Here is a 23,505-nt window from a genome sequence, read left to right on the forward strand (position 1 = left end):
TCATAACAGCCATTAGTGATTTTATGGGTGATTTTCTCTATGGACAAGTGGGAGTAGGGTTCAGCAGAAGTCCTAAATGAGGTCTACAGAGGAGCCCAGACCTGAAACCAGAGCTTCTAAGCCCCCACCAGATATCATTCTGACCACCCTTATAAATAAATCCTTATTACAGCTGGTGACGTAAAAGGAAAAACTCGTGACAGACCACAATTAAGGCTGTACAGGTATGTTTACACTTCTCCCCAGGTATCCACCTGTATGGAATTCTGCTCTTCGATGGAAGTGGTACCCATAGTCTCATTAATGCAGTGTGAGCCACTGACAGCTTCTTGAAGCCCGCAAGTACGGGTTTAGGAATCTGGACTTCAACACACATTTCTGAGAAGTCTGGGACTGCACTTTCATAAAATAGACCGCAACATTTCATTACAAAACGGGTAACGGACAATATTTGTCACTGCAAATAAGTGGTGCCTGATGTGAGTACAGTCCACGGACCATGCTCCAAAACTTCACAGATGAACTGCACTGGCCAGAGGTGTTAAATCTGAACCCTGGTGAAAGTAATTTAAAAAATTATCCTTAATTAAGTTTAACCTTAATTAATTTAATTAATTAATTACTCTGGCATGACCAAGTGCTACTTACATTTACATTGAAAACGTCAGGATAGCATGAAATAAACGGAACACGGCATGACGATAAATAACCAGAAGTATAGCGCAGTGATTGTTTCACTCATTTTCAAATTAACTCCGTGCAGTCCTGTTTTTCCTGATTTATCACTGCCTCCAGTCTATCATACAGCAGGACCATGGGATAAGAAGTGTGTCGGGAAGGTGCCCCAAAGTCTGCTGAACTGCGTGTCAGTTCACACACTACGAGCTAGACATTTCTGCTCCACAACTTCCATCTCATGTTTCCACTTCACCGTCCCGTGCTCTTCCGTTTCCTACGGTTTCATTTCTCCCTTGCCTCCATTCCCCTCCTCGGCTCTGTGCGCTCTGTCCTGCTGTCCCCTGGAATCACTCGCATGTACTCATCCAAGAAGGAGCCCCTTTTCTTCTCCTCTATGTCCCTCTGCAGGGGACCTTCTGCCGCCTTCTACGTTTTGTAGCTCCTAACCCTTTCTGACACTGAATTCTCTTTTCTATGTCTCATCTCTCATTCGTTTGTCTTTTCGTATTCAGATCACAAGCTTTTCAGAACTGCAAAAGCACATTATTTCTACACCGTAAGTAGTCATGGAAATTTACAGGGCTGTATAAATACGTAATAATCAACAATCATAATGATATCACATGAAAATTCAAGCCTACAACCTCAGCAGCTGCTGTTAGAGAGGTAATTTACAGAGGCTACACGCACAAAACTTTGCAGAAACTTGGTAAGGGGATTAATTTTGAGAATCCCTTATTGGAAAGTTACTAATTATTTGCTGTCGTTAAGTACTATCTGGCACATAGATATCTGGAATTCCTTCGTAAAGCTGGAACACTATGGTCTAACTTAAAAAACAGTACAGCTGAATGGGATGGGATTTAGGTGCCTAAGCATGGGCATCTAATGCCATTGTAGATACTCTAGGATAGGCCATCCAACTGGCGGCTGTTGTTCCATGTGGGCAGGAACTTCAGGAATCCCTGTGTCCCAACTGACTGCCCTATGTAGATGTCTCTCATACCCTGGCACATCTAAAATGACGCTCCCCATCTATGTTTAGGCAACCAAGCGTCACCCTTGCACCTTCAGTGCAGCAGCCCTGATCTTTGAATTGAAATGTAAAACTCTAAAACAATCTACCTAGGAATGGCCTTGAGCTCAGCTCACATCAAGTTAAAGAACAGGAAGGATGATTCCTTTGATGTTGACTTTGCAGTCGGTTTGCAATCCCTTTACCCTTGGAAGTGTAAAATTACAGAAGAAAACCAGAATGGAAGTGAGTTAAAGGTTATAAATACCTGGCGTCAGAAGTATAACAGAGGTGACAATCAGGGAGCAGATAACGAGAATAACAAGTAAGGCAATTGCAATTCCTTTCCAGTTTCTTTGTGGAGGATTACTCCCGACCAGCTCCTAGAAACATCAAAGGAAAGCAAACATTTAGAAAAGGCATTTAGACAAGGAAACAAACAGCAGAATCTAAATAGCAACCTATTTCCACAGAACCACACCATGCACCCTGCGACCACGGTGGGTGAAGCCCATAAGCCAAATACAATTCATGCCATTATAATACATTGTGGTATTAATTGAACCCATCCCAAGTCATATTACACAATGAGTAAACGCAATGCACCTGTAGGACGCTCAGTAGTGAAACCCACTCTCCCCATCGCCTCCTCGCATACGGGCACCAGCAGCCCAGAGCACCACTCATCCAAACTCACTCATCGAAAGTCAACTTCCTACCAAACCTCATTAAGTCTGAGAATAAAGAGCTTTACAGTAACTTTCAAAGAGACTTTTATAATAAGATGCCAGAGAGGAATACAGGAAGACAAATAATTCACAGGGGAACGTACGGAGGTAAAAATCAATGAGGATATCTCTACGGTGAACTTTTCTGCCTTCCTAGAGAACATCACATCTCCTCAGGCCACCTGGCATGCATTCCTAGGTTGTTAGGTCTAAGGACACGAAGATAGGCTTCACGTCTAGCATATACATTACATTTAATCACATCCTTAAAACTTTAGATTTAAAAGCTCAATCGCTATTCACTGATTAGCTTTGACTTCAGCGTAGTTGTACCATATGTTCTGCCTACGATGTATACAACACCCCTGCTCTCGAGACTGAGGTTTTTATGAAGTGCTGTGTTCGCATTCACAAGTTCTTAAATATTTATTGCACTTTATCCCTTTCATGCTTTTTGCTGGATTCCCCTTAGCACTGTCCATTAAATGTGATTTCATGCACGCACTGAAGCATCCCCAGGAACTGTATGAAATATCAGTGCGCTCCACTTTCCTGGAAGGCTGAGTTCACTCAAGGGATCTGGCCTCACAGCCAGAAAATCTCTGGATGCTCCTCTGCCTTGCCGACCTCACCAATTCAGAATTTTTGCCTCATTTCCTTTATTATGATGGATGGTGGGTCTAAAATAAACCTGCTGGTATTTCTTGGGAGCATTCTTCTTGTTCTTCTTTTTTAATTTTTTCAGGAAAATGAAGTGCTGTATAATAGACAAAGTTCTTCTGTAATTCGGAAGCAATTCAGAGAGTTCATTTCACTTATTGTACCTTTTTCGTATACACAGTAACATGACCTGAACAGGGACGTCAGGCAAACCTCACCATTTTGATTTCAGAAAACGCTGGAAAATACTTTTCAACTTTTTCCATATCAAGATCCCATTTCACAGAAAAAGATAATGTTGAGACTCTCTTCCTATATGTTTGGGGATTACAAAGGCTATACATCTGCAATGGAAAGCCATCTTTGAGGCATTAAACATCTGAGGTAGGATCTGTATTTCATTATTTACTCTAGTTTTGGAAAAGACACGATGGTTCTCTTCCTTCTGGCAAAGAGGTGTAAAGGTTAGCACCCCTTCCCCTTCTTGGCTTCCCCTCATTTGCACTTGTCTTTCTATTTGAAATGAAAAATAATTAGAAGGAACAAATTTACAGTTTATTATTCTTTTTGGAGAAAAATCTGAAAAGTAGGTCATGAGCCTAGAGGAATGCAATTTTGCCAACAAACAAACAGAAAGAATATAAATACTTGCATTTTTATAGCATCTTCACCCTAAGTGTGAATACAAATGTTAATTATTTTAGTCTTCTAACGCCTTTTTTAGGAAGCTGTTACACCTCCGTTTTTCAGGTGTTGCAAATAGGCTCAAAAGAGAGTCTGTGACTTTCCCAGGGTCACATACAAACTGAAAAATAAAGCCAGGAAGAGAATCCAGGTCTTGTTAGCAAGTGGCAGAAATATTCTTCCTTTCACAGCAGGGAACAGTGGGAGCGAGAGGGATGACAGGAGAACTGGGGAGAAGCAGCTGAGAACCCACGGTGCTTCTACCCAGCCAAGCCTTGAAAGTACCTGAAGGACAGAGGTAAGACGCAGGCAGCTCTACAGGACTGATGGCAACGGTCACATTCCTGAAAATAATCTAACAAACCTCTTCCCCACGTACGGTCAGAAGTTTTAAAATTGAAAAAAATAGTTCTACTGGCTTGAATGCGATCCACAAACCCGGATGTAATTCAAAAGCTTAATAAAACCTTGCATTAAGTGAGGTTTCCCCATCCACGGGTCCCAGCGTGACAGAAATCCACACACGCGCTTCAGCTTTCAGGATATCAATACTTCCACTCAATCCATTATCACATCACAATCCCATTAATTCTTCTGCAATCCAATCAATATTTGAGCAAAATCACAACAAAAAAGGCTAGGAATTTCTAGTGTATCGAGAGAAGGAAAACTATTCATAAACAAAACTTCAGGGTTTAATACACTGCAAGGAGGCAGAAAGGAACGTTTTCGCTTTATTTTCAAAATTCCATCCGAAAATTTCCGCTGATAAAAAGCAAGAAGAGATAAATGACATTTCAAAGAAAGGCAAACAGCTTTATTCAGCACAGGCTTGGGAAGCAGCTTTTTTTGCTCTCGGCCATTTGAAGTCTCTTCCGATGGAATCACCTACAGTAAAACTGCTGCACAGACATCGTACTGTACAGGTGATAGCAGCGCCGCCTTACATCTTTCCTATCGGTATTTCTGTTAATTCCAGAGAGACGCTGCTGTGTCACTGTGACCAGCTTTTACTTCCAGGAGATTACAGCCTCGCCACCGGTCCGTGACAGCCCGTGCCCTTGGCAGCAAAACGGCAGCAAACTCCCACCCCTTCAACCGGATCAGCTGCCTACTCGCATCGCTCAGGAAAGCCCCCGTGCTTGGGACCGAAGCCAGGAAGGGGTTTAATTAAGCCCTAGGCAGGTACAGATCCAAGCACGTAAATAATGTTCTTGAAGTGGCACCTCAGAGGGTTTGTTTCCCATGCACGGCACAAAGCCATAATTTGCCCATTCCTGAAAGATCGTAGCTTGCAGACGCAAGCACAGAGAGCTAAACCAACCCGCGAGCGAAATACCCTTCGCGAACCGTGGCTGTTAATCCTAAAGTTACCACTTTGGTTTTAATATTGAAACCTGAGCATATTACTCAAAGGGAAATAAACCAAGCATGCGCAGTTTCTGCTCTGACAAAATGATTCTATTAAAAAACAGCACACAAGCAAACATTAAAACAAAGTCACTCATCGGCAGGAGTCACCTGCTCGCTGCTCATGAGGAACTAACGCAACGCCTGCGTGACCTCTGCAAGGAAGCTGAAGCCCTTCAGCCTGTTTTTTTCTCCTTTTTTCCTTTGCTGTTTGCTTTCCACCCCCTTCTTTCTCTTACATAAAACCTTAATCGTTTTTGGATTAGGAAAGTAAAACAGATGTTACCACAGGTTTTAACATAAGCACACTTCATTGATGCTGCATATTAAAAACTGTAAATGTTATCACTTTCATCTTCATTTATGATTGAAAAATAACGCTACCCACCTGTGAAGTTGACTTTGAAGCCGTAAATCCAGACATCTACAGTATTTTAAGACTCTAAAATACAGATCTGTGATGACATATTTTCCTGCCTGCGAAAGAATCACTGTACTGACACGTTATGGATGAAGGCTGGATGTGCTCCAATCCAAGATGCTGTCAACAAAATTATTTCTGGCATGTTTATTTGAAACCTGCCAAAAGTCTGCCACCATGGTGGCCACGTTACAGTAGTATAAAAGCCTCTAAAAACAAAAACTCATCAGGCACAACTTTTTTTTTTTTTTTTTAATAGCCATGTCACCATTGCTAAATGAAAGAAGGACAATATAGGCATCACCTGTCAAGCATTGGCATTATTTATAAAAAGCTATACATCCTGGACCAAAAGCCCCGAAGGATCAATAGAGGGATGGTCATGGTGGGCCTCTAAGTCCTTTTCAACACGGAGTTGCCACTTCTGCACACTAACAACAAAACCGAGGTGTGTTATACTGGAATATCTAACATTCCCGACACGTGCCGTACGTGAGGGCCTTTGCTGAAGCGGGTGACACTGGCTCACCTGGACCATGGCTGCAGACAGAAGACTGAGCTCCCTGCTCAGTTACACCAGTGTAAATCAGAAAGAAAAGAAAAAGGAAAAAAAAAAAACACACAGAAAACACAAGAAATTAACGGTAAGAAACAAAAGCGGATGCAAGACCTTTTATCGGCTTCAGATGTGGCAGGATGGGGTTTATAGGAAGGGGTTGTATGCTTTCCATACTTGCCATTCTTCAAGCTCTGCTGCCTGATTTTTTTGACTTGCTTCTAAATTTTAACTAAATAACCTGAAATACTACACGCTGACAAACACAGTAAATGAAAAATCTTCTAGAAAGCTTGTCAACACACAGTCAAATTGAGGGATACGTATTCCACCTTCACCTCAGGCTACCTGGTTCTGAATTAAAACTTTTGCCTCATGATACAAGCGCAATGTCTCTGGCAAGTCAGCTCACCAGTTTCAGAACACAGCCCAGAATAAAAACCTTGCCGAGTAATTAAGATATGGGAACGCTGTTGTCCCTGGGAAAAACTCCTGTGACATTCAGCGGAAAAATAATCTTGCTGTTAATTAGATCACTAGAATACAAAATTGTTGTGGATTATAACTGCTAAACAGCACAACAAATGAGCTAAAGAGTAGGTAACCCATAGGGTCAGACTACTAACGTCGTGTTGCAATAAAGAAATATTAATTGCAATGATAACGGCATTAGATTAGATGCATTGCAGTGGTTACAGCAGGAGGTTTGCTGAGACCTCTGGTTGTATCGCTGATCGATACTGCCTCCCTGTCTCATCGCACTCCATCGCCTGTCTGGATCCTCTGCCTTAAGTTTCGGATGGAGGTTCTTCGTGGGCAGAAATCATTTTTGGTACCCTGCCCGGCACAGTGGAAAGCTCAATCACTGAAGAACTTAGGCAGTGCCATAATACGGATAAACAACAATAAGCACGTAACTGCATCCTTCTCATCTCTGAATTCAAGCTGAGTTACTTCGGTTTGCTTTGCTTTTTTTCTTTTTTTTTTTTAAATTTATTTTCTTTCCTTGCCTTCTCGTCCCCGCTCGCCTCCCTCCCCCTCCGGCTGCCGCAGACCACCCTGAGCTGTGCTCCAGCTGAAGTGTGATGCTGAATAGCAATCGGCTTGCGGAGACTCAGAGAGCCTCAGCCTGAGGCTACAGGAAACTCAGCTGTTCAGATCCTAAAGGTGACACTTCAGAGTGAGAGGAATAAAAACTTGGTCTGTTTTTACAAATGAGGCATGGCATGTGTGGGGGCTTTCCTGCAAAACCCCAACAGAAAGGTTCGGAGGGATAAGACCATCCTGCCTGTTGCAGAGATGAGAGACAACTACGTTATGTTTTTCTTCATCTTCTGTTGATAATAAATGCCTTTACTGCTAGGGAGCAAAGACTTACTAACAGATTTAACATATTTGCTGTCTACTCCCCAGCACCGTGAGAAAAATCTTTCGCCCTGCACACAACGCAACACACTGTCCTGCCCTGAGTTTCTGGGAAGCTTTTTTATGGATGCCCTAAAGCCACTCCTTTTGGCCCTGTAGTTCCATCTCCTCTCAAGATGTTCTGCAAAGTACTCACATGCAAATGCTTTGAGGTTGGGCATTAATGCAGTGTTTGAGAGCAAGCGAGGAAAAGGCTGTATCCGTAACACTCAGCCCTATTTTAAAAATAAACCTTGCATGTTTTATGCTTTGATAGAGCTTTCAGTCTTACATGTTTCTGTTACAAAGCCAATGGGAGAAAATGAATGCCATCTGTACCTTACACCTAACTGTTAGCTTTAACAGATGATGGGGCTTCCACAGTTTTAGAGCAGAAGGCACCAGATCCTCAGCTAGCACTGACTGACACAGATCACTGGCTCCACTGGAGCAAAGCCAGCCTGTGTCAGCTACAAATGAAACCCAGTGCTACTTCTAAATTTAAAAAAAAAAAAAATCTGTAAAAAGATCTAAATACAGTCATATCTGGAATTCCTAGCTGTACTGTATTGCAGAAATGGATATTTAATAACTTCCCATCATTTTTATGAGCCCTACGATGAAACAGTTTTGGATCCCCTCCAGACCTAGCAGCATTAGAAGATTAATTTAGCATCTTTGTATTTCAAACTGGCATCTCACATGACTTCTGTAACCAAGTATAGTAACCAAACTGCAACATCTGACCACCTTGAAATGTATATGTAAGCAGCATTGCCATTTGAAGCATTCCCAAATTGTTTCTAGTGCTTAGGGACAAAGTGACTACATGGAATTTACAAAATAAATTAGAAGTTGGGAACATGGGCTCTGAAATCCTGCCAGGAACCTATCCTCAAGATGACAAAAATTCAAGCTGTGAACACCAGCTGGACCTGTTGCATCAAGCGTGGCTTCAGCCAAGGGCATGGCCACCTTCTGACTCGTGCCCAGGAGAAAGGAGATGGCAATGCTGTACGTGAGTCTTGAGCCAAGAACTGAGATGGCCTGGGTTTAACGTCACCTTATTAATCTTCTTCACGTTCCCACCATCAGTTTGGTTCATCCATCTGCTGTAACCTAGATGTTTTTATAGCACCTGGCGCAGTGGGACCGCGAATCCTCACAGGGGCCCTTAGCTGCTACTTTAATTCAAGTCATAATTAAAGATCCATTCCCAATAGTGACAGAGCCCATAAAATCAACGGCATTTCTTTGATTTTATTTCAGTGTTTGATATAAACACACACATTCATCCACTAAAACAGAACCAAATCATGTCCTAGGGTGAAATATCTGCCATGGCACCAGTAAAACTTGGTTCGATGCTTAGGATTTTATTCCATAAGAGTCTGTGTGTTCATCAAATGCATGGAAAGCCTTGGCAAGCCCAAATGCCGTGGATTAAATCACTGATCCCAGGACCCCTCTATGCCGCAGCACTTGCTTAGCTCCGGTTTTTACACTATAATGCTCCGAGAGCCTGGCTCCCTCCAAACCGAGCCACAATGCACACACGAGCCTTGAAACAGTTCATACCCATGCAGAAAGCATCTGCAAAAGGTGATATTGCCAAGGCATGCCAGGATGACATCTCTCTACTCTATTTCTTGAAGAATTATGATCTCAAGAAATGGGAAAAGAAGCTTCTCTGCAAGATTTGAGAGCTTGGCAAAACCACCTCTTAGCTTTGTCATCTCCCCTAATTCCAAAAAAATGCCATTCTGCTTACATTTGTAAAAAGGCAATTGCAATTTTTAGTGAAACTATATTTCAGAAAAAAAGAAAATATCATTGAATTTATGACTCTGAACACCAAGGAAGAATTTGTGATAAGGGAAGTAGTGAGGTGTTTAATCTCCCCGGGTAGAAAGACAGCATTAGGGATTCTGTTCAATATTATATTTTACTAACTCCTAAGCATCTTTTTTTCTGTAATCTAGTTTGTAAATAATTTGTTTCTAAATGGTACAGGAAGGAAAACACGAGGTGACGAAAATTTAATTCCTAAATAATTTGTTTGGGAACAATGTGAGAAAGAGCCATGAAGACAGCCGAGTTTTGAGGTTGCCACACTGCAGAAACAGTAGGAAGAGGAACACGAAAATGGTGTGTACAGCAGGGGGGAAGAAAATGGGTTTATCAATTTCATTTTGCACTCTCCTGAGGTGTCCATCAAACTCAGGATGCAGAAAATGCACTGCGTGCTAAGAAAGTAAAAATTACCTTGCCAGGTTACTTGAAAACACTTCTGCGATATAGTAATTATGACATGAATTCATGTGTGAATTAAAGCAGCTGGGGGCTACGGGAGGGTTGCTCCTCTGTTGGTCAACATACATAACCCTCACTAACACACAGCAAAGCTTCATGCACGTATGAGGACATAAGAAAACAGAAAGAGAGAACCACCCTCAGTACAACCTACCACGCCAACCACCATCTACCATCACTATCTGAAATACATCAGCTGCTTTTTGTTCAAAATACGTTTCTCTCGTCATTACTCCCTACCAATGGTGGTGGACAGTGGTGGATTGGGCATTTCAGATGAGGTCCCTGGCTGGTGTGAGGGCTACAGGGTGATGGTTCCTGAAGGTCCCGTGGCCTTGGGAGCAGTTGGGCAAACCAGGTCAGAGACAGGATTGACCCCCGAGTCCTGGAGTTACACGGGGAGGGGAGGGACATGGACATACCAAAGGGCAAGAGGACGGTGTAGGATGGCACTGCAGGGAGGAGGAGGCTGCAGTGACAATTCAGAGCTTTTTTAGGGGAGAGAATATTTGATCAGAACCCATAATAATGGCATTTCAGAAGTCACAAAAATTACCTGAACCTCCTTGATGAGTCACAATGTAAAATGTTTTTACTTACTGAACAAAGAAACAACGTCCAAACTATCAACCATGTGATCATAAAATCAGTTTTGTGTGCTCAATAAAACACCCTCAAAATTTAGTAAAGAAACAGAAAAAATCACATATTTGTGTCCTCCATGGGACTTGAGTGATGTGTGTTTCACATAAAAGTTGAGTTCAGCAGGAAAAAAAAATCCCTCAAATAAACCAGTAGAGTCTCACAAGAGTAAAGATTCCTCCCCGTTTCAAGCCAGAACCCACCCTTATTGGGGTCCATAACAACATTTTTAGTAGCATGCCTGAGTCCTTTAATCTTTTCTATGTATCATAAATTAATCAGATTATGGTGCTGGATTTCTCAAGCATCTGAGTATCTTATTAAAATCAAAGTATAGAGGAGATGCGTAAAATGCAAACTCCAGAGTTATTCTAGGTGCTAAAATTCACAGATTATTTTTATACATCTTTTACTCAACTTTCATTTCCTGCACCAATCATTTACTGCTTTGAAAAACCCAAACTGTTTGATGTATGGATGTTTCAAAGACAACACAATTGCATTATTCATTATTGTAGCAATATTTATATTAATGTGCTAATTATCTTATAGTTTTACCTTTAAGAGACTCTTAACTTTTTGTTTCTAGGATCAAAGGACAAAACACTCAAGTCATATTTGATGTGTGGGTCTCTTACGCTTTTTCCATCTTCAGTATGTAGCCAAGATTTTAGTGGAAAACTATAGAAGGAATATTCTTCTCTGATAACAAATTTCAACAATTTTGAGCAATGGAAAAACAATGCGTAAGTCTGGGCCTGTGTTTTACACAACGTTTTTAAATGAAAAGACATTAGCAGTTCTTGGAGCACAACACGGTACGAAGGCTCTTCTCTCCCAGCTAAGTCCCCTTCTCCCCAGTCTGTACAGCCAAGACCTTTCCGCTCAGTCTCTCTACCCGTCTTCCCATCTCCTGGACCTTCCATTCCTGATTTCGCAAGTAGATACAGCAAATAAACGAAACCAAAATCTTTTCTCTTGTCCCAAGGTCAACTGGCCGAGCACAGCTCTCACCCACGACAGCCAAACCCTCTTGCACTGCAACGTGGCACGACTGTATCACAACTTCTTCACCAAAACGGTCCCTTGTCCCACTCTGAACCCCAGGCTTTGCCGCAGCGTCCCTGGGACGGTCCTGGCAGTAACCGGACAAAACCATGCTTGGGAACATGCTAACGAACCACGTCAGTGATCACCAATGCTTGGTCCCTGCACCCCTCCAGGTTACTTCACCGTATAAACACAGCCCTGAACTTCACAGGGATCCTAAATCCTAAACCTGAGCTACAGCCACCAGCTCACCCCCAGCGCTGCAGTGCTTGCTTTTAAGGAAAATCATTTGCTTGAGTTCGTACCGTTACTCACACAGAAGTAAAGAGCGAGGGACACAACAGCGAAAGGACAGCTGTCTTTTCCATTTTTATAGTGTTATAACTATTTCATTCTGGCTAGCAGCAACCTGTGCTGACTCCCAAGAGTGCGGCTGGGATGCAGGGGCAGGGAGCAGAGTCCACAGGCAGAGACTCTCCTCAAAATAGTTGGGAGACCCATATTACAGTGGGATTTTCTTGGTCATTTCTCAGATATTCTTGAACCAGAAACCACTTCATGGATATCCTGATTTGATGTTCATGAAGTTTTTTAAAAAAAGGTCTTAATTCCCCCTAGCCCATGCCCAGCTCTAGCTTAGGAAAACTGCAGTTTGAAGAATTATGGCCCTTCGAAGGGTACTCGGGCTTTTGGCGTGAGATGCCAGCGGGCTGGCTCAGCACCGAGCGCTGCTGTCAGGCAAAGTGACTCCAAGGTCTCCAAAGGTTTACGAGTCTTATGCTTGGTCTGTTTTAATTGATTTCTATTTTTACTAGGGTTCTCACACCACATTACAAAGAGCTTTGCAAAGTCATTTATTTTCATTTTCAAAACTATCTGGGCAGCAGTAAACACAGTAAAACAAACAGTAAGTCATTTTTCCTCGGGAAAGCAAGATGCCAACTTTCTTTCCCACACTGAGCTGTGTTAGCTGCGGCACAGCACCACAGGAGAATGACTCCTTGTATCGAAAGAACAGTTTTCTTGCTCATTTTTTGTTTGAAAGAAATATCCTTAATTCAATACAATCCTGAGACTCAGTAAGTGAATGTCAGAATGGAACTGAGACATCCACATTCTCACTCAAAAAAACCCCAAATCGACTGACACACAAATGGCAATTTTTTTTCTCACAGATCTATTTCACGAGGGTCACCGCCACCCAGCAGCAAAGCCACTGCATTATCCTGATCATTTTTAATCTCCCTGCACAATTCACGTTAGCATCTTGGCGGCATTGACAAATGCAGCTCTCCTCCTGAATCATGCTGCCGGTTTATCTGTCTGCTTTTCATTGTCTTCAAGCCATAAAATTTCTGCTGTAACCAAAATTCTCCCTTTAATTTTGGGACTCTCTCACTTCCGACGGCAAATGTATTTGAAACTGAAGTTAAATGTAGGGATAGCATATTGATTTACCCACACGCTAGGATTTGAAAAGAGAAAAATCACCCAAGGAGACACAATGACTTGTGTGTGGCGGTTTCGTTCCATCCCATGAAAAAATGCTCCAGACATGGGAAGGAAAAAGGCAGGAGTCCAAGAAAGGAGTTTCTCCTCTGCACCTCACCAATCTGCTGTTCTCTCGAGAAGCAGGGTTTGGCTTCTGAAATTAAGGGGTCTTAACACACCCAGCAGGCAGAGCGCGCCATGCCCACATTTCGCTACTGTACTCAGCGGAGCTTCAGATCAACTCCTGATCTAAAGACACCTAAAAAGGTCCTCTATCTCTCAGTCCATCTCACTCACTTTGCAAGACTTCAAGACATCCTAAACTCATGTGATGCTGCAAAAACCTTCCAGTATAGGATTCCTTACCAAGTACCTCGTCTAGCCATCTTATGTGGTACTGCAATCACCACATTGCACCATGCCCAGGCCAACGTCCTCAGAGGTGTTTAGATCCTTAACACCCCGTGGCTTCACCAGGAGTCAGGCACAGAAATACTCCTGAGGATCTGGCCCTCGGTGCTTCTCCCTGTCTAAATTCAAAGATAAAACTCATCCGTAACTAATAAAAGAGTTCAGAAGTGACCAGATACGTAGCAGTGGGAGAAGGCAAATGATGGGGGCTGAAGGACTGGTAGTTTTAAAGAGAAAGTCAAGCATTAGCACAGCCAGGATTTCATTTACCATGTGAAAAATCTGTCCAGAGCAGAATGGGAACTCTACCAATTAATCTACTCCACATATGCGTCTCTCCAATAAGCAGAGTTACAGGGATCATTTTTCTTTGACACACACCATAAGGGAATGAAAAGGTTAATGTAGTGTATGTGAGTGCATTTTTAAAAATCAATTTAAGGGAATTTTCTCTGGCTGTAAATTTGGCTCTGGCACTGGGGAAAACCATCAAACTCAAATTAACAAAAGGAACAAAAGAATTTAATTTAAAACTACATTGCGATTGTACTGCTCATTGGTGCACACAAAAAAGAACAGCAACATGCATTTCGTTTTTACCTTCTTTGATTATAAAAAGGCTATTATCAGTGAAAGATAATGTGGAATCATAATTAGAAGCAGGACTCTCCCTCCTACCAGCCTGCACAGCTCAACAGTTTCTTCAATGCAATATAAAGTCATTTTGGTTAGAAATACCATTTGTCAGCTCTCCACACGTTCACCAGATTGCGACCCCTCTAACTCTGGTCGCACACGCTTCTGTATACTCAGAAAAAGCAGGGTTTGGTTTCTGAACTCCAGACCTCCCATTCAGCAAGACATGAAGAAATTTGAGGGCAAAAATGATGAAGCTATTGGACTCATGGTACCTGTCTAGAAGATCTGAACCAAAGTTTTCAGGCTTCCAGAATTTCAACTGACAGCTGAAATCCTGCTTTTTCAAGAGGGCTAAAAACAGTTCCCATAACTTCACCGCATTGTCACAGGCTCTCAATTCTGCATTATCTGACTTGCGAACTACAGACTCCTCTCCCCCTCACAACAACTATACGTAGGGTAACCTTTTCACCTGCAGAGAAGAGGACACCCAGCAGTGCAGTGACATTCACACCCAAAACTACAATAAGAATATGACCTCGAACTGATACAGCTCCTCACAATGTTTCCCCAAACTATCACCAGTTGCAGCCCTTGTGCTCTTCTCAAGCAACATTTGCTGTCACCAAACTCAGGAACTGAAAGGTGGCGCTGAGGACAGCAAGATTTTGTGACATGCTCTGCATCAATGAAGTGAAGAAAGAACATGGCACAACTGATCTGTGCTCATACACTGGCCACTGTGCTGGGTGCCAAAAGATATCAGCAGCACAAAGAAGGGACAGCCAGGTTGTACGAGCCACTCAAGATAAATCAGCTGTGTTATTTTCCTTCCACTTCATTGACATAAATACCTGCGTCGTTCCCCTTGTGTCTTCAACAGCCTTTCATCTGGGCCATCACTGAAACCTCTCCATATAGAGAGCAGGTAACTGTCAATGTAAAGATCTCGGTTATTTAATGACAGATGAATCTTCGACCATTGCCAAATGCTGCCCTGAGGAAGACAGGCCAAGGGTGTTCTGCTCTTGACATTTTTCACTCCCGCAGTGTCCCCCACATTGCTGATCAGGTGCCACATTGCCCTGCCTGTTCCTTCATGGTATCATGGGATTTTTTACCTCTCTCTCCAGAAATTCTTCATCTGTTGGTAAATGTCAAGACTATATGACTATATATAAGTAGTCTTTTGTATCTGACCAGGCTGCTATAGACCATTTATTCCCTCCTCTTACAGCTGGTTTGAGCTATTAATGAAGGGAGTGTCAAGCACTAGTCTTTTGGTTGCCAGGATAAAACACAATGTCAAAGCCACCGTTTCACGCAAAATTGAAAATAAACAAACAAACAAGCAATCCATGGTACTAAAACATTTGCAGTCGTTTTTGTCACATTTGTTTGGAAGGGGAATGAGGGAGGCGGGATCAAAAAAACCCAACTGAAAACAATTGCACAGATTCAGTCACTGCATTATATTGCTACAGCAGAGAAGTACATACGCATCAATACACACACACACACAACCCCCTTTTTTCTTTCCATTTCTTGGCATGGGAAAGCAGACTCACCCTCTACACACGCACCTACTTAGCTCTGTACAAGAAATCAGTTCTTTTTTGCCCATTTGCTTTCATCTCCTTTGAAATGCGAAACAAACTGTCCTTTTGTAAGCTGAGCAGAGCTGGACCCTGGCTCCTCTGAAGAAAGAGCTCGCAAGTCAATAGCTGCAGCCCCTTCCCCGTTGGGTAGGACCAAGCATCAGCGGCGAACTGCAGCAGAGGTTCATCGTTTCAGCTAATCCCCTTCCCATATGGTGAGGGACTATGACTGTAGTGAATAATTAATGAAAAATATGTCTGATCAGAAGTTCAAAGGAGTCAGAGGAATTGCAGAACTAAAAGCTAGTGGTTTTCTTTCTTTTTTTTTTTCCTTTTTCCCTTTCTTTCTTTTTTCCCATGGGCTTCTTTGGGCTCACGGGGAAAAAGAGACCCCTAAATCTGAAAGCACACCCCATCACCATGTGTGCTCCTGAGAGCATGGTGGCTGTTGGGGTGATCATAGAATCACAGAATGGTTTGGGTTGGAAGGGACCTTAAAGATCAGCCAGTTCCAACCCCCTGCCCTGGGCAGGGACACCTCCCACCAGACCAGGCTGCTCCAAGCCCCATCCAGCCTGGCCTTGAACACCTCCAGGGATGGGGCATCCACAGCCTCCCTGGGCAACCTGTTCCAAGGTTGATATATCTGCCCTGTGTCTCCAGTAACTCACTGGGGCACCTTGAGCTGGGCTGTATTTGAAACATGGATCTCGGCGCTACGACACCTGCCTGAGAAGCTGGGATAAATGCTGGGGGCGTCAGCCTGGGATCAGCTTCAGGCTCTTGCAGCCACATTGCTCTTGGGACCCCGGTGAGCTAATTTAAAGCTAGGACTTGTGACAGTGACTGCAAAGCAGACATGCTCTCATTTACTTTTTAGTAGGAGGAGGATGGAGGAAGAAGAACTGCATGTTTTATGACCTCTGCTCGTTAGCAAGAAATATGATAAGGCTGTGTCCTAGTGCCCAACACTTTTTTGCAGTCTTGAAATAGAAAAGAAAAAGCATTGCGTTTTTGTACATAGTATTTTGCCTTCGTAAAATATCGCTATCGTAGCCTTACAATGTAAAATGAAAATGTCCTATTATTTTCAGGAAATCTCCTAGCAAACTAATGGGGTGCTACAAACCTTGGATTGTTCTTTTTTTTTTTTTTCATTTTCTTGGCATGAATTTAATAAAAAAATATCAGAATCTAGTTCATTCTCTTACAGAACCCTTTGTGAAGGACTCTTAAAATTCACATCAACAGTATCTCATTCCCACTTTGCCCTTAATTTCCATTTTGTTTAATGGCTTCATCAGTATTTATTTGTGATTTCAGTATTTTTTCCCCTCCTGAGAGCGAGAAAGAAATCTTCTGGGTAATAGGACAAAGAGCTGGAATCTATCTGCTTCTGTTGTGCTTCCATAAAAAATATAGTAACAAAAAAATTCCCTTGCAGGGAATAAGCACAGTTCTACTTTTTTTCCCTGGGGTCTGGTAACACCATTCCAGCGATGCCGAGAGTCCAGGTGCAAGAGCCACGTGAGGAGGTACTCTCAGCGCGAGTTATCCAGTCAGACCACACATCCCCTTTGCAGGCTGAAGACACGAAGTGTAAAATAATCAATCTTCCAAAGTCCTAACAAGCCCCTGTGTAGCAGGCTGTACCACGCAGTCAGCTTCCAGAACAACAAAAAACGTCTGGTACAGGTAGAAAAGACAGCTAGAGGCTTGTATCAAATTTCTTTGTGAAATTACAGGAGGTACTTAACCTTTGTCCTACAACTTTTCATGGGAAATGAGAACATTTGCCATCCAGGCAGGAAGTCGTTATCCCCCATGGGAATGAAAGATGTCTTGATATAATCCTGATCCTTTGACAACAAGACTTCTGAACCCAGACATCCTCCAAAGATGTGTCTATGACGTCCATGCTTGGCTTCGTGCTGAGCATGGACTTTCCAAGAGCCTCCTATACTCTATACCATCCACACTTTACATACCTCTGAATTACAACTCAATTAATTTCACGCTTATATTAAGCCTTATATTAAGAATTCAAATTTCTAAACCAGCAAACGCATCTGTTGCAGAAAAATCACTATGAGGAAAAGCCCAAATGAGAGAAAAGGCTGGAAAAGTTTCATTTGTGTAGACTTTTCCATGCTTGTAGTAGTTCAGGTTTCTGATTTTGAACTAATCCCTCTCCCCATCAGTCGGTCACTCCATATTTGAAGTGACTAACCACGCACAGTGGGAGCCCAGGGTATGGATCCAGATGTTGATCCAGTAATTGACAATTTATTAACCTCACTTAGTAGTGATGCTAACCACCCTCTAATCTGCCTCTTCCTACCTTCTCGCTGGTTTGTAGCTTTTGCTGCCCTTTTCCCCATAGTTTTCCTTTTCATAGTGTGAGGAGATGGGACATCCTCACCCTAGGAACAGAGATTTGTGGGGAAAATGGAAGGTTTACTCGGTCATCTATACAAGATATTTGGGTAATTACATCAAAAACAGGGCTGGGTTGGTAAAAGCTATTTAAATGCCCAATTGCCCTCAGTTTCCCTGTAGGTGAAGCTCCCAAACATCTGTAAAAACTGATGCCCCTAAGCACCCCTCCAACTGAGGCAGCACTCTCTAAAAGCCATATTCCTATGGGTTCTTTGCTCACAAAGAGCAAAAAAATGATCTCCCATGAGGGTTTTGAGGCAGGGGAGTAGGCTTTGAAGGTTAGGGACATCACACAAGAGGTTTTCTGGCCAGGGCACAGAGCAAGGGTACAGCTCCCCTTATTTCTGCTCAGCACGAGAGGCCAGAGCGCACCGCGGCACACCAGCCTCCCCGCTGTGCTCTTGTGTTCCAGTGGTGTCTCCTCTAAAGCCATGGCCAGATAACAAAACACATGCTCCCACCCCGAAGTTGGTCTTACATCCGTGCCCACAGGCAGCACGTCTGCGGTGTAAGCAGCAAGGGGGGAGATAAGGGCATCGTCAGGTAAGAGGAGCAGGCTGTTAGGGCTAATCAACTCTCACCACAGCCAGCAATCAGCGCTTCTTCATTACTTGTCAGGACAGGAGCATTTGAACTTGGCTTGAAGAATACCACCGGGCATGCTATTCATTATCTGCTCTTCTGCACAGGTGGACGTAACCTCCATATATTTTATCAGCTCCTGTTACACCACATGAATGGATACCACATATAGTTCCAGCTTACCACTTTCATTATCAATTATTAAAACATTTGTTGCAGAGGGAAGAAGAAACGTGTTTCCCTCTGCTGCTGCTGGGATGATCATGGCAGTCACAGCAAACTGCCTGAGCATCTTTCACGGAGCCTGATTCGGCAAAGACCACTGCCGTGGGTGGATGCAGGGTCAGCAAGAGGTGGGGATTCTTGGCGTGCTTGATAATGGGGCTGTGCTTGGAATCAGCCTCCGGACAAATGCTTCCCATGTCCATGAGGGATGACATTTACCTTACTCCAGATGGCACACATCACCCTCTGTGCACCATTTAAGCTCAGAGCTCAGAGGGATGGTGTGTGATGTACGGGGATGACGTGTGCAGTTCCTCTGCGTTGCAAGTGTCATCCATATATGCATGCAGGCAATTATTTATTTTTTTTATTTTAAGGGAAATATGGGCAATTAAGCCAAGGAATGGAAAACCTGTAACTTCCAAGAAAGTAAAACATGACTCTAATAGCTATTTTTTGTTTGTCTGTCTAAGTTTTATTAAGTAACTGCACAATTTGCCTTGGAGTATTGTTGATTTCTTCATCTAAATATAAATTTAACGCTGTATATGATGGGCAGCTCCTAAAAACAGTAATTGAGTCAAGTAATACTTGACTAAATCCTTTTGATACCAATTAAGAAATGCTGCTGTCAGTTAATGCATGATTCTGCACTATGGCTTTTCTGCCTCCTTTCTGATGGGATGCTCTCCTCCATCTGCAGGGGAAATATTGCCGGGAAAGGGCAATGGTTACCTTTGGTCCCACATGCCCCATAGGACTGCTCAGCTGCAGATGAACTCAGGAAAGCATTCAATGGGATGCCTTTCTGTATTAGGGAAACCATTTAGACTTGTGTTCAATTCCCAGGGACTTCAGTGGGATGCAGATATGAGTGCATAAGCACTTCTTACACATTTCGGTATACGATTTAGCAAAGTAAACACTTGCTTTGCAGAGGAAGACCCAAGACACAATGCCGGTGTCTACAACAGGGGTATCCTTTCCCTGGTGGGAGAACGCACAAAATCCCGCATCGTCTCCCCGCAGCACCCAGCCCTCTCTGTGCACAGTGTGGGGAGCTGAGCCAACTCATCACCCAACTCACGGGGGTCTGTCTCTAAGTGGATCTGGCCCTTAATCAGGAAAGGGAATTAACTATTATGGCATTTCACATGCTAATGACTCAAGAATATAAATTATATTTGACACAACATATTAAACACCTCATAAAACTTCATCAGCATGGCAGAATATATCCTGTGTTTTCCTGCTTTTAAATCATTTTAATAAATCAGATAAAAATGATGCCGCAGTGTAACCATTACAAGAGGAGATTATCAGGAGTGTAAAAATAAGAAAAAACAGCCTGCTACCACACACCTCAGAAGACAAAACATGAAGAGGTGTTTAGAAGGTTGGGTTAGAAAACAGAAACTCTAATTAAGCTTCAGAGTGATTGATACTGTAGATTTAACCACTCCGTTATACAAGGCAAACCAATGGAATAGTGATATGTTTCCTTGTCTTGCTTTAGCCTGCATCTCAAGGGTGCTTATAAACAGTTAAGCAGCTATATCAGAATTCATCAGTTTTTAGAGAAAAATTAAACCTCAACATTGCTATCTATGATATAATGACTTACAAATCAGCCCATAATTAATCCTAATATGAACTGCATACCCTTGTGGTGTGTGATTTATTATGGGTTATTCATCTAACTTCTGTGGGTGTTACTTCATGCACATACAATCTAATAACTTTCAATGCAGTAGCAGGTGCTACTTCATAATAAAGACATTAACATTTTTGGAAAAAATACTTTTATATCAATGGATCATACTCTATTTTCACTTCTCTAATGGACTTGATACTGATTAAAAATTAAACCTGAAATGTAGATCTCAAACTTCCATATTCACCCCGACTGCCTTTTTCATCACGTTTCACACTGTATTTTTCTTATTTCAGAACCATATTATATACATATAGTTTCACATACCTACAGTCTTCTTAAATGTATGCTCATTCAGGCAGGATAACATCCTCTACTGTTTCCTCTCTTTAGACTGGGAGTTCTCTGAGAGGTTTAAGCATTTCAACAGGCAGCTCATTCAGTTTCACTAACAAGGCTCTTCTGGACGATGCTGCAACACGTCGTAGGATTCAACCAGTAGTTTCATTTTGATTTGTAGCTCTAAATTGTCTTTCTCCCTACATGAACTCAGGCTACTGCAAGACAGGTGGTTACTCACTCATCAAAGCAGCTATCAGCGATGCAGTCCCTGAGATAGCCAGACAGGTCCTTACTTGTCTTTGAGGGACATTTCCAGATAGAGCTAAAAGGGAAAGCCCAACACACAAAATAATTTGAAAAATTCCTGGAAAGAAATGCAAAACTAAAAGCACTCCTGCAAGCAGCCAAGAAACATATGGGGGAGCAAAACGTAATGACCACAATTGTCATAACTATTCAGAAAGAAAGTTTTATATATTAACACCACTTCTTTACTCCTCTCTCAGATACGATTCCTCCTCAGACTAATTATTCATTTATAGACTCCTCCAAATTCATCCAGCCTCCCAGTAAGGTAATGGGATGACTGGGTAAATTGCCAATTACTAGAAGAAATGCTCCAGCTTCTAAAGAAGATGGCAATGTTTAGGCTGGCATTGCATGCAGAGGGTGAGATGCAGGCAATAGACATACTCATATAGCCACAAAAAATACAGGAGAATTTACCAGTAGTGACTATCATCCTGCTAATAACCAGGTTTTCAAATTGTTGGCAGTCTTGACAGTGGATGCTAAAAGTTCCCATCAAAATTATGACCTCTCTGTGTTAGAAATTGTCCTAACTTTACATGAAAAGAGCTTAATTAAAAGAAGCAGTGTTGACACTAAAGCTTCTGTTAAGCAAATTAGTGTTGACAACCTGAAATGTTTTAACATCATTAATGTACGTATGAGACAGCCAGCAGCCGAAAATCATGACATTCTCTAAAATTGTTAAGGAGCTTCGCCCAACCCTGTCCATAAGAAAGTGCTTTTGGAGGCTCCCTCTACCTCTACATACTGACACAATGTCAGAGAGCTAATTTTTTAATATGAATCAAATTCATGTGAATTAGGATCTATTTCAAGAAGCTCTGTCTTCTGCTACTTGACCTGGTCTCAAGATAATGCCCTGGAGCAGATTCACACCTAAAATTGCAGTAATCTGGCCACAGTAAAGAGCAGCTATGTTCACCATACGTTTACTGGTTAGAATAAGATTCTTGCATAGATGTGATGGATGTCTCATTTGAAATAGCAATGAGCCACCACACGGATGCAGAAGTTACTAGCAGTCAACAGAGCACCAAAGTCCACGCAGGTGGCACTACCTGCCGTAGGAGCTGTGCACATTGCTCCCCAGCTTAGCAGCATGTGTTCACACACAAAAATCAGGCTCCGTGGCCCAAAGTTACTCTTTCAGGTGAAAACACACCAGCTTTCCAAATTGCTGTAAAGTCATAAGCCAGATCCATGCTAAGATAACAGCTGTTTGCACATGATGCCCTTAGAAAGCAGCCTGCCATGCTGTCACTGTGAATAACAGAAAACTGCTTTAGTTTGGTCTTCCATAATCGTTCCCAGCTCTGCTTCAGAGTTTAAAGATCTAATCCCGTTTGTAAAATTCAATTAGGCTTCGCCAAAAAAAAAATAATTAGTCATTAAAGTTTTAGATAAACAGATCTAAGCTAAGAACAAAACTGCTTCAGTACTCCAGTGAACTTCAGGATTAAAGAAAATCAATATACTATGCCATATTCCTGTAAAATATTATCTGCAGTATAGCTTGTTTTCTCATTTGTGCATGCGTTTAAGTCCAGCTTTCAGTGACTGCTATTAGGGTGTAAACATGAAATGAAAAGAGTAAAAAATATTTACCTTCCATACCAGCATGTTTCTTTTTACAATAGGTGTCCAAGTAACGTCCTGACTTTTTGGGTTGGCTCAGGAGGCAGAAGCCCTGCGTCTGAACAGCCTCCCACAGGGGAGGCAGCACAGCGGCACCTGCTTTTTATTAGGCATCTAACATAGCAATGCAATGACAATTCTCATTTGCAATCAAATAAAAATTAGTCAAGCTATTTTTTCCCCTTGCTATCTTTGCTTTCCCTGGTTTGTTTTGTTTTGTTTTTGCTTTCAGGGATATCTTGAGGCGATCATAGAGGAAGTTTTGGGGGAAGGAGAGAGCGTTAGAGTTTGCAGCTGTTCCTCTGACTGGTGGTATCTTACAAACCCCAAGCGTAGGAATGGTGCAACTGGGTTTTCCTCTCTCTTCTAAAGCAAGTTCTTATAACTTGTACATTAATAAATGTTAATTTTATCCCACTGTGTCCACAAGGTGATTTTCAAATTCCTGTTGATTTAATAAAGAACTCAGGTGTTCAGCACTTGCAAAAACACTGCCTTTTAGATAGACACCTTCAGACAGATTTAGATATTTAACCTGAAGAGTCAACATTTGCAGTTCTCCGGCAGGATTACTTAGGCTTTCAGGGCAAACTTCTACATCGTCAGATATGCTACA

The 23,505-nt window shown here is 42.3% G+C and overlaps 1 protein-coding gene across 1 annotated transcript in view; it reads right to left on the bottom strand.

The window, feature by feature from the left end:
• Positions 1–23,505, bottom strand: part of DPP6 (dipeptidyl peptidase like 6) — a 421,502-nt gene that overhangs the window by 179,934 nt on the left and 218,063 nt on the right. The window contains exon 2 of the mRNA XM_054193068.1: positions 1,962–2,076. Within this exon, the coding sequence (XP_054049043.1) occupies positions 1,962–2,076 (115 nt within the window). The remainder of the gene's footprint in view (positions 1–1,961; positions 2,077–23,505) is intronic.

Source organism: Rissa tridactyla, chromosome 2 (assembly GCF_028500815.1).
Source record: "Rissa tridactyla isolate bRisTri1 chromosome 2, bRisTri1.patW.cur.20221130, whole genome shotgun sequence".
NCBI classification, from domain to species: Eukaryota; Metazoa; Chordata; class Aves; order Charadriiformes; family Laridae; genus Rissa; species Rissa tridactyla.